The following is a 14,137-nucleotide window of genomic DNA, read 5'->3' as shown; positions in this document are numbered from 1 at the left end:
CCACTTCTGGCAGGACGGGGGGTGTTGGGAGCCCGGACTCTGGGCCAACGTGCAGCAGGAAAAAAATACCTTGGGTTTTTTGGGTTTAGGGAGGGGGTGCGAAGGGGGATTTGGGATGTGCCCAGTTCCTCCCCCCCCGCCTGTGGCGACCAGCCAAGGAGCCTGTGCTATCCCTGGATTCTGTCCCCCCCACCCTGCCGGTATCGCTTCTGCTTTCCCGGGGAGGCTGCGATTTCGCAGTAACCAGCCCCAGGCAGCAATGACAGCAGCTCTTGGGGGCTGTTACCTGCTATCCTGGGGAAACCCCACCTGCACACCCATAAATACAGCCCAGGCCAGGCCCAGGGCCCCACACAGGCACCCACAGGAACAGCAGCATGAAGAACAGCAGGAGCCACTGGGCCAGCACCCTCCTCTGCTTGCTGGGGCTGCTGGCGCTCTCCCAGGCAAGGGTCCTGCCCAGGGGGCCCAGCCCAGACTGGCAGCGCTGCAAGAATTTCTCCAGCCAAGTCAACAAGCTGGCCTGGGCCATCGAGGGCCACGTCCCCCCGGTGAGTGAGCCAGCAGTGGGGTGGGGTAACAAGGGTGTGACCTCGGCAGGGCTGAGCCAGTGGCCAGGCATCCCCCCAGGGCTGTAGTGCCCACCCAGGCCGAGGGACGTTTCCAGGCTGGAAGGACGGCAGGTGCAGGAGATGGGGGCTGGGGGCACACGCCTGGGGGTGGGTATGGACAGCATGGGCAGACAAGTCCAGTGATGGATGGACAGACAGACGCAGCTGCAGGGAGCCCTTTCCCCTCGGGGTAGGGGCGTGGACGTTGGGGCCCTGCTAGGTTCCTTGGGACAAGCTCCCCTCCGATGCCCAGGAGGCCCCCAGTATGCTCCATTCACAAGGTGTCTAAAAGAACCCAGAGCACGGGAAGTACCTGGCTCCGGGCTGGGCACTTCCTGGGAGCTCAGGGCTGGGGCATGGCCGGCCTGGGACAAGGTGGGGCAGCGGCAGGGCTGTAGGGCCCATGGACAGGAGCAGCAGTTAATTAGGAGTGAATTGGAGCAGGGGGACGGGGACACCAGGCCGAGGGAGGGGCACGGGGCAAGGCAGCTGCCCCCCGCGTCCAGGCTGCGCTGACCCAGGCCTGTCCTGCTCCTGGCCCAGGTGACCCTGCTGGAGGAGAAGCCCAGTGAGGACCCGACACCCCAGATCCGCTGCAGTGACAACTGTCACCCCGACAAGCTGGGCTCTGAGCAGGTACCACTCAGGCAGGCCGGGAGGGAGAGGACAGCTGGGGACTTGGGGGGCAGTAACTGGGGGGCAGAGGTGGGGACTGGCTGGCCCCCCAGGGAGGAGCCAGAGCCCCCCACCTCATGCCCAGCTCCCACCCCCAGAGCTGCCTGCGCCGGATCAATGAGGCCCTGCACCACTACGTGGCCCTGCTCGGCTCCGAGGTCTTCACAGAGCTCCAGGGCCCGGACGCCAGCCTGGTGGTCGCACTGCAGAAGGCCCTGGCCCAGCTGACTGGCCTTGTCCAGGTGAGAGGGGCCTGTGAACCAGGTTTCGCCAGCCCCAGGAGGGACCCTGGGGCCTGTGCCCCACCTGGGGCAATGGGTTATGGGGAACAGGCCCCCAGCAGCAGTTGGGGGCCTGCCGGCTCCAGCCAGCACCACTGCAGGTGCTGGGCTGGGGCTTCACAGCACCAGGCCTAACCCCCCGCTTCTCGCCTGCAGGACAGCAGCTTGGCCAAGGGCTCGGGGGCCCTGCTGCAGCCCAGCCAGCCCTGGGAATGGCCCCTGCTGCGGCACCGCATCCTGCGCCAGCTCCGCTCCTTCTCAGCCGTCATGGCGCGGGTCTTCGCCCACGGCGCCGCCACCCACTAGGCTGCAGCACTGGCCGGCACCTAGCCCCCCCGGGGGGGAACCGACCCCGCCCTGCAGCAGCCTCGGCCCCGCTCCAGCCCCCTCCCCCTGTATTTATTGCCCACCCGCGGGTTATTTATGAGCAATCGCTGTCTATTTATGGGCCGCCGGGCGGCTATTTATGGTATTTAACGGTGGCGAATCCGCCGGCACCTATTAAAGGACATTGATTTGTACAAAGTGGACACACGCTGGTGTGGCTGGGGGTGGTATTACCCAGGGGGGCAGCCCAGAGAACAGCAACGGCCCTGCAAGTCAGTCCAGAGCTCCCGCTGCCCTCCAAGTGGCCGCGGCACCCAGCATCCTGCGCCTAACGGCTCCAGCCCCCGGGCAGCCGGGGACCGGTTCCCAAGCAAAACTCGGCCTCGGGCCAGTCCCCTGCTTTTCTCCCCACTCCCACCTGCTGGCTCTCTGGGAGCACAGGGCCAGCCCCGCACTGGGCACAGCTGGTTGTCTGCAAGGAGCAGATCCCTCCGTCCCTGTGCCCAGTTGACGTTGGGGGAAACTGAGGCACACACACTGGTCAACCAGCCTATGACCGAAAATTCCCACTTGGGTACAGGTCCCCCAAGGCCAGGAGCTGAGCCTGGGCAGGGCAGCTGCCGGTTTTGTACTGGGGGGGCCATTCCACCCCCCTGGGCCCCACTCTTGCGGAAGCAGCAGCCCCTGAGCTCCCAGGAATGGACAGGGCCGGGGGGGGGGTCATACAAGCACATCTCCTCCACCCCTGCTCCTCCCCACCCCACAGCCACCCCCCTGCCCTGGAACCGGCCCAGGGCGTGCGCGGGCTGACGGGGGTCCCCTCCCAGGCAACTTGGGCTGGTGAGGAGGGAGGGGCCCAAGCAGGAGGGTGTGGTGCCCTCTGGTGGCCACATGGAGCACAGCCGCTCCTGGCATGGACAGTTCGGGGAGAGGAGCCCCGTGGTGTCGCCACCGTCCCCCAACACCAGGCTGGTTTAATTATAGCCAGACCCACACCCCCAGCCCCAGAGCCACAGCCGGGCTAGGGAGCCCAGACCCTGGGTTCCAGAGACCAGCCTGAGCCGGGACAGGGGGTGCTGGGACATGGCTACCCCACCTGTGACCCCCTGGGGCAGCTCCACCCCCGGGCCCCGGGCTCTCTGTTCAACACCCACCCCCCAGCCCTGCCTGAGAGCCAGGGGAGCGGGGCCAAGGCCCAGGTCTCTGGCTGAGCCCCTCCAGCACCCTGGTTCCCAGGGTTCCCCACACGGCTGGCCCAGGCCCCACCGAGGGAGAGAGCAGAGCCAGGGCGCCGGCACGTCCAGCGGGAGCTAGTTAAGGCCCCTGCTCAAGCCCCCCGCATAAGGGGTTGCAAGGGGGGGCACCGTCACTGGAAGAGCCCAGAGCTCATCTGCAGCAAGGGGATGTCCTCTGCCCCCCGGAACAAGGGGCTGCCAGCAGGCCCGGGCAGGGGCACGTCGGGCGGCAGGGGCAGGCAGGGGTCTCTGCCCTGGAGCACACTGGAATCTGCAAGAGAAGAGAGTCGGGCTCGGGGAGCCTGGGAAGGGGGCTCAGGCCCTGCAGCCTCTTGGTGCCAAGCCAGCCCCCCTTGTGCCTTGTCTGCCACCCACCCCCAGGGCAGGAACCGGAGCCTCACCAGCCTGATCGAAGCCCATCATGTTCAGCGCCTTCAGCACCTCCAGGTCTGGGAATCCCAGCTCCAGTAGCCCCAGGTCAGCAGTGCCCGGCCCCAGGTCTGGGTCCCCCGGCTCCAGCAGCCCCAGGTCTGGGTCCCCCGGCTCCAACAGCCCCAGGTCTGGGTCCCCCGGCTCCAACAGCCCCAGGTCTGGGATGTTCGGCTCCAGCAGCCCCAGGTCTGGGTCCCCCGGCTCCAGCAGCCCCAGCTCAGCGATGTTTGGCTCCAGCACTGGCCCCTGCACCTCCAGATCATGGGAACCCTGCCCTGGCATCTCCGGCTGCTTGGCCTCCAACCCCTCCACATCAGGGGCCGTGAGCCCCACGCCCTCCAGGATGCACGTCTCACTGGGCTTCCTGGGAAGAGAGGAGGCCTGGCTTAGCACAGGGGGAGGGGTGCTCTCCCAGAACGGCCTGACTCCACCCCTCCCCAAGCCAGCTGCGGCGGGGCGGGTGGGGGCGTGAAAATGCTCTAGGGCTGGAACTGGAGCGGGTGTAGCTGGGAGGCCCCCAGGGAGCTCCTGTGGCCAGCGGGGAAGCCAGGCCAGGGAGAGGTGCTGGGCCCAGCTGGGGTGTAGAGAGGTGTCCAGTGCCCCTGTGAAGGGGCTGGGGCAGCCAGCACACAGGGCTCCCCCACCTGCAGGACACTCTGATCAGCCGCTGGTTCAGGTACTTCCTCTTCTCCGGCTGGTCCCCTGGAGAGAAAACAGGGGTCAGAGGAGGAGCCCTGGGGAGCCCCACCCACCAAACCAGGTAGGCCACAGAGTGGGAACCGGGTGGGGTGGGGTGGGCTGCCCCACAGCTGGGAGGAGTGGAGGGCGAGCCCAGGGCCAGGCTGGCAGGAGTTGGGGGCACACGAGAGCTGGAGGGGGCATCTGGTACCTTCCCTCTTGGTGTAGTACTTCCCGAAGGCCTCATCCCGGGGCGTGTCGGGGTACAAGAACTTGAGGGGGCTCTCGGAGACGTTCTCCTCGGCCACGAGCTGGTAGTTGCAGATGATGTCCGGCAGCTGCAAGGACGCCAGCTCCTCCTTGGTGTACGGCTCCACGGATCGGATCTTGGGCTTGCCTGGGGGTCGGGCACAGCATGGGGAGGGAGAGTCACTGCCCGGGGGAGCCCTGCGGCTGGGGCCAGCCCTCCACCGCTCGGCAGCGCTGCCCCAGGCTGGATGGCGGAGGAGGAGCCCGGGCAGACCCACCTTTCTCCCCAGGCTCCACCCAGCTGTAGGTGATGCCCCCGTCCCGGGTGCTCTCGCTGAAGCGCAGCAGGAACGTTCCCGTTTGCTTCCTCTTCAGCAGCTGCCGCTCCCGCTTGTGGCTCACGAACCCCATGATGTGCCTGGGGGGCGCAGCCGGGTGAGCCCCCGCCACAGGGCGCCACAGCCCCAGGTCCCGTCACTGGGCGGGACCAGGGCTCCCCTAACCGCACCCTTCACCCCCTCCAGCCAGTGGCAGATCGTGGCCTGGGGGGGGTCACCCCACACGGCCCCTCCCCCAGGCCATCCCCTACCCGTCCTTCCAGAGCTGGGCCAGGTGGTCGCGGATCAGGCTGAGGATCCCATCCAGCCAAGTCCAAAAGGAGAACTGGGTTGGGGTGTCCTGCGGCCAAGAGGAGGCGAGAGGCTGAAGGGGAGCGCGGGGGTGGGAGGAGTGGGGGAGGGGGGACAGTCACACGCCGCAGCCGCTTACCTTGGAGAACCTGGCCCAGGTCAGAGCGCTGGTGGGAGACACTTCCGGCCCTTTAAGGTCACGGGGTGGGGGTGGTGGGGGAGAAAAAGTGGTGAGTCTGCTGCAGGGCAAATCAAGGCAGCTCCTCTGGGGTCCTCCCCCTGCCCGCCCCCCAGCCCAATGCTGCACAGGCAAAGCAACTCCCCAGCACCCAGGCACAGCCAGGCGAACCCAGGTGTCCTGGCAGGCCCTGTGCTGTGGCTCCTACCCTCACTGGCCACCCAGCCACTCTGCAGGGACCGGGGAGTGAGGCGGTGGTCTCAGCACTGGCCAGAGACCCCGGTGATGGGCAACAGCTGGGACAGGCCAGGGCCTCCCTTGAGGGGGGCGTCTGCCCTGCAGCCCGAGGGGACGTTAGCCAGCCCCAGGCCCCCGCCCCCGGGACAGCAGCCAGCCAGCCCCAGGCCCCCCGGGGCTGTTACCAAAGAGCTTTTCCGCCAGCATGTTCAGTTGCTCTGAGTCCAGGCCGCGCTCGGTGGCGGCTGAGAACTGCCAGCTCAGCACCTGAGCCAGCTGGGCCCACGGGGCGGCCGGAGGTGCAGAGAAGAACAGCTGGTTCTGGGGGAGAGAGCGGGGGAGGAGCTAGTGGGGGGGCTGGAGCACCCCAGAACCGGCTCAGGCCCGGCTGGAGCAGTGGGGAGGGCATATGGGCCACAGGGGCAGAACTGCAAGGGGCTCCCTGGGGCCCACCCATGTGGGGAGGGGGAGTAAGATGTGCCAAACCATGGGTGGCGGGGGGGAGGAGGAGGGATGTGCCAAACCAGGGGTGGGGGGCGGGGGGAGGAGGGATGTGCCAAGCCATGGATGGTGGGGGTGGGAGGAGGCGCAGCCTTCCCACACACACCATGGGGCCTTTCCCCGCTCCCTCCCCACAGTGGGGCAGGCCAGCCCGGCCCAGCTGGCCAGCCTGCGAGCCCCTCACCTGGGGGTCTGGGCTGAGCATGTTGAACCAGAGCACAGAGGCCCAGGCGCTGGCAAACTGGCTGCTGTTGGAGATGATCACCACGGGCAGGGTGCAGGTCTGGGGGGAGAAGAGCTCTCAGTGGAGGGGGGGTGGCGACCCCCATGCCCTCCCCTCCCCTCCCCTCCCCGCAGCCCCTGGCCCCCCTCACCCACCTGCAGCTCCAGCGCCAGCTCGTGGTACTTGTACTTGAGCGTGAAGGTGATGAGATGTAACTCCTCCGTGGGGCTCAGCAGGCTCTGCAAGGGTGGGGAGGGGTCAGCCAGGCCCCGCAGAGCATCAGCCCCTCAGGGGGTGCCAGTCTGCGTACGGGGGAGGGGCTGCCCTGGGCTGGGGGGGCCAGTAAGGGGCAGGACCCGTCCAGGGTAGCCACAAGGTGCATGTGAGACTGGTCCCACCCCCGGGACTGGTCCCCCAGGCGCCAACGCCCCTGCCCCAGGCACGTGTCACCAACCCACCTCACTGGCACCTTTGCCACCTTTGCCCAAGCCCCCGGCCTTCTGCTCCTTCAGCGTCTGCAAGAGAGGAGGGAATCAGCGCCCGCCTGGCCCCCGCATGGGGGAAAGGCTCCACTCTAGGAGCCACAGACCCAGCAAGCTGCCTTGGACAGAGAGAGAGAGAATCCAGGAGTCCGGGCTCCCCATCCCACCCTGCTCTCCTTCCCTGAGCGGAGGGCTCTGGAGGCCGGGCTCCCCCCCCATGATCTGTTCCCTACCCAGGCTAAAATCCCAGATGCCTGGACAACCCTCTACACCTGCCCCCCACAGCTCCCTCCCTTGAGCTGAGGGCCTAAGTGTCCGGGCCCCTCGTCCCCCACGCTCCTGCCCTGAGCTAAGGGCCCAGGCGTCCGGGCCCCTCGTCCCCCACGCTCCTGCCCTGAGCTAAGGGCCCAGGCGTCCGGGCCCCTCGTCCCCCACGCTCCTGCCCCGAGCTGAGGGCCCGGGCGTCCGGGCTCCCCACCCCCCTGCCCCAAGCAGAGGACCCAGGTGTCCGGGCTCTCAGGTTTGGCCCCTACTATGTGCCGGAAGTCGCAGACCAGCCCTTCCAGCTGCGTGTTGTCCTGGAGCAGCATCTTGCTGGTGAACGTCAGGATGTTGAACTTCCGAAACCTGGGGGGAGCGAGGGAGCAGGGCCTTGAGCTGGGCTGGGCCCGGGGGAGGGATGTGAGGACTGGGGCCATCAGGGAGGGGGCCAGAGACCCTGGTGATGGGCGCCCAGCAAGTACCCAGGGAATCTCCAGTTCTCTCCCGGCCCTGCACACTGGGGGGGGCGGCTCTGAGCCCTGGAGCTGGTGATGGGAACAAACCACCCCCCGGCCCCCAGCTGGTGCCCTGGGCTGGGGGAAGGCCCCACATCCCGTCCCAGGTTTCTCTGGCTCCTGCCACTCACCCTTTCAGCCTGGGGGGATCCCTGCAGGAGGAGAGAGACGACACCATCAGTAAAGCACCCATGTGCACCGGGGCCCTGTCCCCCACCCACAGCGCTCTCTGTGCCCCATTCCCACACCCCTGCCCGCTGGGCTCCCTGCACTGGGTTTGGGCAACTCACTTGTCAATGCCGATGTCCACCTCCAGCTGGTGGCTTCGGTCCTGGAGTTTGACCAGGAGCCTGAGGGAGAGAAGGAACCCATCACTCTGCCCACTGGCCTGCCGGGGCACATGGGCCACTGGGGCGAGACTGGAGCTGGCCCCCAGGGAGCCGTGTGGGGTGGGGTTAAGCGTCCCTCTCCTTCCAGGGCCCGTTGGTGTGGCCAGAACCGGGGAGCTGAGTGGGGTAAGGGCCAGCTCCTCCCCACCGGTTTGCAGGGGAGATGGGGTGCCCCAGGCGGGGGGAGGGGAGAGGGAACCGCGGGGGCTCACCTGGCCCGGACGGAGAACTTGCTGTTGGTTTTCAGAACCAGGGGCCTCCGGTTGGGGAAGGGCATGATGGGCTGGGACTCCACCACGAAGGCGCTGGGAGGCAAGGCAGGGCATTAGCACCCGGGGATGCCCCCATTCCCACACAGCCCAGCAACCCCCACCCGCATCCCCCACCCTGAGCTGGCACCAACGAGCCCTCCCCCACCCTCCCGGGGCTGTCCCTGCCCCCTCCCCAGGCTGCCACGCTCCGCGGGAGTAGCCCCCTCCCACCTCCACCTGCTCTCAGAGGCAGGGCCCAGTGCGCCCCCGGGTCCCCCCAGCCAGCACCTCCTCACGAGGCAGGAGATCTGCTCCTGCAGCCGGCTCTCCAGCTGGGGCAGCTGCGGGGCCAGCGGGTCGTGCTGGTAGGTCAGCTTGGCGTGCTGGTCGCCCAGGGCCCGCAGCAGGCGCCAGAGCTGGAACAGCAACTCGGCCGCCCCCGTGAACCTGCGGGGCAGAGACCAGCCGGTCGGTTGGGGCGGTGCTGAGCCGGGGCCAGCTGGCGCCAAGCCCCGCCCCCAGCCCCGCCCCCTACCAGGTCTCCAGGCAGCTCAGACTGGTGTCGCAGGCGGCGCCGAGGCAGGTTCTTCTCTGCCGCTCCTTCCACTCCGCCAGCTCCTCCAGCAGGAAATCCCGCAGCGGCTCGCAGCGGCCCAGCACCTCCTGCGCCCGGTCCAGCACCTCCTGCCAGAGAGCGCGAGACCCGTGGCTGGCGCCGCCAGCCCCGCTGGGGAGACCAGCAGCTCGGCGCCGCCCAGGGGGAAACTGAGGCACGGCTGGACACGAGCCGGCGGGGAAGGGAGGCCCGGGAGCGCGGGGGCCCAGAGCCGCTGGCACAGCCTCACCTTGCGCTTCCGGTCCACGTTGTTCAGCATGACTTGCAGCTGCTCCATCTGGCGGGCCGCTTCGGGGGTGGCGGGGGCGCCCTTCGCCGGAGAGCCAGCTGCAGCTCGCAGCCGGGGGGCGGGAGCGTCAGCCATGGGCGAGAGGCCCCAGCGTGCTGTAGTGCAGCAACCCCCCGGTCCAGCCCCCCTACCCGCAGCACAGCCCCCCCCCCCACAGCACAGCCCCCCCAGCTCCCCACCTGCAGCACTGTCCCCCCAGCCCCCCACGTGCGGCGCAGCCCCCTATCATCTCGCTGGGACATGGGGGGCTGTGCTGACCACAAGGGGAGATCATCCCCTACTGCCCCCCCGCCCCAGAACATGAACTATAGTCCCCCAGCACCACACCAGGCACGCAGGGCAGCGCTGGCTCTGGGGAGGAGCGGCTCATGTCTCACCCCCCTGCCCCCCCAGCTTTCCTTTCCTGACAGCTCTGCCCTTGTTCAAAGGGAAGACAGGCCTGTGCCCACTGCGCTTTCCAGCCCCCCCACACCCGAGCCCTGGGGCAGAGCACGCAGGGGGCACCCCCAGTGCTGCTTGGCCCCCACCTTTGCCCCATGCCCCCATCCCGCCCTTCCCCCTCCCCACCTGCCATGCGGTGCATCTTGTAGCGGAAGTCGAAGGTGTCCTGCAGTTCTTCCAGGTGCCGCACGGTGCGGTCCAGCTCCTGGAGGGGCGACGGGCACTGGCTCAGGGGCAGGGAGAGCCTGGCTCCCAGCTGGCACGGGGGCTGGGCCCTGGGGTATGCAGCCACCTGGCCCCCGGGAGGGAGCAGCGTGCCAGGCTCCAGGGCTGGGTGAGCTCCGGGCCGTACCCACCTGCACCGCTGCCCTGGTCTCCGCCAGGCGCCGCTCGATCTTCTGCTGCTGGCCCGTCTCCACGGGGGCGCTGGAGGACGTCTGAGCTGTCCCCTGCAGGGGATGCGCAAGAAACAGGCCCCTCTCAGCCCCCGCCAGCCACGTGGGGCCAGGGCTATCCAGGTAACCAGCTCTCCCCTGCTGCAGCACAAGGAGTGCTGTACCGCGGGGTGGGGGGGGCACTCTGCTACCAACTGGGCAGCACCTCCATCCCCCCAGGCAGCCGCCCATGCGCCCCACTGCCAGGGAACGCCAGTGCTCATCCCCCTCCATCAGGGCTGACTCCGGGGGCCTCCTTTGGCACCAGGGGTACTGCGCGAGGGGGGTGCTGGATGGGGAGTGAGTGCCAGGAGGCCAGGCCCCCTGCCCTGCCCTGCCCTGCCTTGCCTGCTGGGCTGCCAGCCCCCTGTTCAGGATGGCCCTCTCCTCCCGCAGCAGGTTGGCAATGATGTTGGCGAGCTGCTCTGGGCACTCCTGGTACTTGGCCTGGAAGGGAGGTCAGGGAAGGGGGTGTCAGAGGAGCAGGGGCTTAGACCCCCATCCCGGCACCCCAGTCCCTGCCCCTCCCCTTGTCCCAGCGCCCCGGCCCCTACCTGCAGGTTGAGCTTGGCCTTGCGCAGGTTGTGCTTGAGTACAAAGTCCTCCTCACCGGGGCCGAAGCGGCCGTACTGGTCGTCCAGCAGGGCCAGCAGGGTGTGGAAGAGCATGTGGGCCTGGGTGGAGTGGGGCTCAGCTGCTACGCTCCTGGAGAGAGACAAGGGGTCACTGCAGAGCCCTGGCCCCCTGCCATCTCCCCGCATGCAATGTCTGTCTCCTACCTGTAACCCACAGCTCCAGGGGCACCTCAAGGGACACCTGGGGCGCGTTCTCTGGGAAACCCCCTTCTTCAAGGACGTGGGGGGGGCTGTGTTCCCCTCCCCCACATCAACCCCCCACCCTCCTGTGCCTAACAATGTGGGTCCCAGCTGCCCCTCCCCCCCGGCATTAACCCTCTCGCTCCCCCGGGCCCCAGTTACCAGTTCTGGTCTTCGAGCCAGGAGGCCACGTACTGCCGCACCTCCATGGGCAGGTGGTCCTCCGAGTACAGCTGGTGCACCTGCTCCAGGTAGGCACTTTCCAGCTGCTGCACCTCCAGCCACTGCGCCATTCTGGGGCTGGCCCTGGGTGTTCCTCCTCACCTCTGGGGGCAAAGGCAGGCAGCCGTGAGTGGGGGCGGCCCTCTCAACACACCCAGTCCAGGGCACCGGCAGGATGAGGCCCCCAGAGCAGGAACGGGCTAGGGCTGGGACACGGGGCCTTCCCCCCGGGGGTACCATGTCCCATCCGTAGAGAATGGGGTAGGGAGTCTGCCCCTCCAGGGGGCGCTGGTGCTGACATGGCTGCACCCAGGGCTTATGTTTTGGGGGGAGACATTCCAGCCCCTGCTGGGCCCCCCCAGCTATTGCCAGTGCTCCTCCCTCCCAACTGCAGCCCCTGCCAGCCCAGCCCAGCCCAGCCCAGAACCCCAAAGCAGCGAGCAGATTCAAGGCAGCAGAGAGCTTTGGCACAGCTGGCAAGGAAAACCGGAAGCCCCAGATCTCCCCGGCCCTCGCACAGGCAGTTTCCAGGGGGGGAACGACCCCGTTGCCAACAGGGGCTGCTCCAACCCCCCCCCCACTCCCCCACTCCTTCCCCAGGCGCCTGGGCAAACAGCCACACGTGGATGCAAAAGCCAGAGAGGAGACTCGGGTGCAACTGGTATCAAAAGAAGGCCGCAGCCCTGGCACCCGACGGGCCCAGCACCCCGAGGGCCAGGGCTGAATGCGGAGCAGCGATGCCGGGACGTTCTGGGGGAGTCGGGAAATGGGGGCTGCAGTTACGGCAGCATGCCCGTGTGATCAGCCTGCCACTGGCCCTGGCGCAGGGGGGCCTGCGGACTGCCCTGTGAAATGTGCCTCCGTCTCTTTAAAGATGGGGGGCAGGGCTGGACTGGCAGGGGCTGTGGGTCAGGAGTGAGGGGCACCAGCACAGCCGGGGGGGCAGGTTCCCCAAAGGGAAGCCAGGGCTGGCCGGGAGGGGCCCTGGGGGTGCACAGCCGCCCTTCACCCCCAATCTGTATGTGAAGGAAAGAAGTGGAGTCAGTTCCCTGATCCGTGGGTTCGGCTCCTCTGAACTCTGCCCCCGACAGCTGCTCTGCTCAGGGGGCCGCGAGCAGCAGCCTGGCTGGTTTCCGTCCATGTGCGGAATAAACTTTACAGTGCTCCGCGGCAGGTGGGAATGTGCACCAGACACCGCCCCCCCCGGCGGTGGGCTCCCACCACAGGGAACGCTGCCCAGAGCTGCCGCCCCCAGCACACACCCCCTTCTCCACGGGCGGAGCATGGGGGCTCGGGAAGGGAGGTGGGGTAACGTCGGCCATGGGGCAGCGCAGCCTGACAGCCAGCCCCGCCCCCTGCCCATGGGGGGCTCTTTGAGGAGGACAAAGGGGTTTATGTGACTCATCAGCGGACAATGAAACCAACCTCCGGGTAGCCCGACATCAGAGGCCCCCAGATTCCCCTCCACAGCCCCAAGGGTGGCCCCCAGAGTCCCCCAGCCACCGCCCCCACAGCCCCTCACAGCCCCACAGCCCGCGCCCCCCCAGTGCCCAGCGCCCCCCAGCCCCCGCCGACTGCGCCCCTCACAGCCCCCCGCGCCAGCCCTCCCATACCTGGCCCCTACCCCCAGCGCCCCCACCTGACCCCGCGGCGGCTCTGGACGCTCTGCCTGCCGTGCCAGGCTCCGCGCTGCCCTCCCGCCGCGGAGCGAGGCCGCTCTTCCGCGTCCACCAGGTGACCCCGCCCCTGCCCGGCGCTGGTTGGCTGAGAGTCGGGGCCGGACACGCCCCCACCCCGCTGCCGCGGCGGGAGGAGAGGCGAAGGCAGAAAAGCCGAACCCAAAGAGCTGCGGAGTGCCGATGGGTTTCCCAGAAATGACGTCAAGGGGAGGCGGGGCCTGTGCCAGGGGGCGGGGCCGAAATGGGAACAAGTGAGGAATAAGGGGGCGGGGCCTGGCGGGTGGTGGGGTGCAGGGAAGGGAAAGGAGAGCGGGATACAGGGAGGGGAAGAAGGGAACGGGGGGGCAGGGAACGGGGGCGGGGTGCATGGAGGGGGAGCTGGGAAACGGGGGGGCGGGGGCAGGAAAGGGGAGCAGGGGGGCAGGGTGCATGGAGCAGGGGCAGGGTGTACGGAGGGGGAGCAGGAAACGGGGGGCAGGGTGCATGGAGAGGGAGCAGGGAACGGGGGGGCGGGGGCAGGGAAGGGGAACAGGAGCAGGGAACGGGGGGGCAGGGTGTACGGAGGGGGAGCAGGGAACGGGGGGGCAGGGTGCATGGAGAGGGAGCAGGGAACGGGGGGGCGGGGGCAGGGAAGGGGAACAGGAGCAGGGAACGGGGGGGCAGGGTGTACGGAGGGGGAGCAGGGTGCATGGAGAGGGAGCAGGGAACGGGGGGGCGGGGGCAGGGAAGGGGAACAGGGGGGCTGGGTGCATGGAACAGGAGCAGGGAACGGGGGGGGCAGGGTGTATGGAGGGGGAGCAGGGAACGGGGGGGCAGGGTGCATGGAGGGGGAGCAGGGCTGGTGGGGGCAGCACCCTCCCACCCAGACAGCTTAGGGCTGGCCTGAGCCCTCGAACCGGGGCACTCACCCTCATCTCCCAGTGTCTGCTGAGTAGGACGGCTTCACCCCTCTCTCCCCCCAGGGCCTAGCCCCAACCCTGCTGGCAGCAGGGCCAGGCTCACAGCAGGCACCAGGGCACTGCCCACCCGCTAAGCCAATCGCTAGCCCCCCGGCTGTCCTGGTGCCCAGGCCGCAGCGAGCGCCCGGCTCACATCCCCTTTAAGGGCTGCTCCTTGCTGGGTTCATAGTTGCTGCAGGGGGTTTCACTCGGGCCCTGCGGAGGATGGGTGCAGCTCTTGGGAGCAGCCTGAGCACAGGCAGACAAGCTGCTCTAGGTGGAACAGGCCATGGGTGTAGCAGGCCCAGTCCCTCCCAGCTTTGTAGGGAGCAGCAGGGGTTCCCCATGGCCCAGGCTGGCACAGCACATGCTCCTCCAATCTTTTTCCCCCAACCGGGCCTTGGGCGGGCACTCCCAGGCCCCAGCCCGTACTACCCATGGGAGGATGACATGGCTCCGGGGAGCAGCTGGGAATGGATCTGCCAAACAATGTGCTATTGCAGCCAGGCAGATGTATGTGCCCTGGCCGGCTGGCCCCAGAGGCCAGGC

General features: G+C 68.4%; 1 protein-coding gene and 1 long non-coding RNA gene across 2 annotated transcripts; one reads left to right on the top strand and one right to left on the bottom strand.

Annotated features, from left to right (window-relative positions):
• Window positions 1-494: 494 nt before the first annotated feature.
• LOC142003069 (uncharacterized) lies at window positions 495-1,850 on the top strand. The gene is made up of 3 exons (XR_012642781.1): window positions 495-551; window positions 1,385-1,528; window positions 1,724-1,850. It is a non-coding gene; the product is annotated as an uncharacterized LOC142003069 (long non-coding RNA).
• A 158-nt stretch (window positions 1,851-2,008) lies between these two features.
• On the bottom strand, window positions 2,009-12,705 carry STAT2 (signal transducer and activator of transcription 2). The gene is made up of 24 exons (XM_074979698.1): window positions 12,611-12,705; window positions 10,912-11,075; window positions 10,489-10,639; window positions 10,283-10,381; window positions 9,857-9,949; window positions 9,627-9,705; window positions 9,000-9,097; window positions 8,690-8,838; window positions 8,443-8,601; window positions 8,116-8,208; window positions 7,805-7,864; window positions 7,646-7,666; window positions 7,272-7,365; window positions 6,715-6,771; window positions 6,412-6,495; window positions 6,218-6,316; window positions 5,718-5,853; window positions 5,257-5,306; window positions 5,078-5,166; window positions 4,767-4,906; window positions 4,451-4,636; window positions 4,206-4,263; window positions 3,531-3,925; window positions 2,009-3,400 (listed from the first exon to the last, which is right to left on the bottom strand). Exons 2-24 carry the CDS (start codon window positions 11,040-11,042, stop codon window positions 3,261-3,263), a joined length of 2,661 nt encoding a protein of 886 aa, XP_074835799.1. The 5' UTR covers window positions 11,043-11,075; window positions 12,611-12,705; the 3' UTR covers window positions 2,009-3,260.
• Between the last annotated feature and the right edge of the window lie 1,432 nt (window positions 12,706-14,137).

The sequence above is a fragment of the Carettochelys insculpta genome, chromosome 29, assembly GCF_033958435.1.
Source record: "Carettochelys insculpta isolate YL-2023 chromosome 29, ASM3395843v1, whole genome shotgun sequence".
NCBI lineage: Eukaryota > Metazoa > Chordata > Testudines > Carettochelyidae > Carettochelys > Carettochelys insculpta.
The sequence above is the reverse complement of the archived record's forward strand: the minus strand, read 5'-3'. Positions and strand labels throughout refer to the sequence as shown.

Excerpts from the sequence above, each read along its gene's own strand:
- STAT2 (XM_074979698.1), bottom strand. The coding sequence starts at position 11,042 with ATGGCGCAGTGGCTGGAGGTGCAGCAGCTGGAAAGTGCCTACCTGGAG. Across the intron at positions 7,366-7,645 it reads GATCCCCCCAGGCTGAAAGG|GTTTCGGAAGTTCAACATCC; the intron begins GTGAGTGGCAGG and ends CGCTCCCCCCAG. Across the intron at positions 6,317-6,411 it reads AGCTGGCGCTGGAGCTGCAG|ACCTGCACCCTGCCCGTGGT; the intron begins GTGGGTGAGGGG and ends TTCTCCCCCCAG.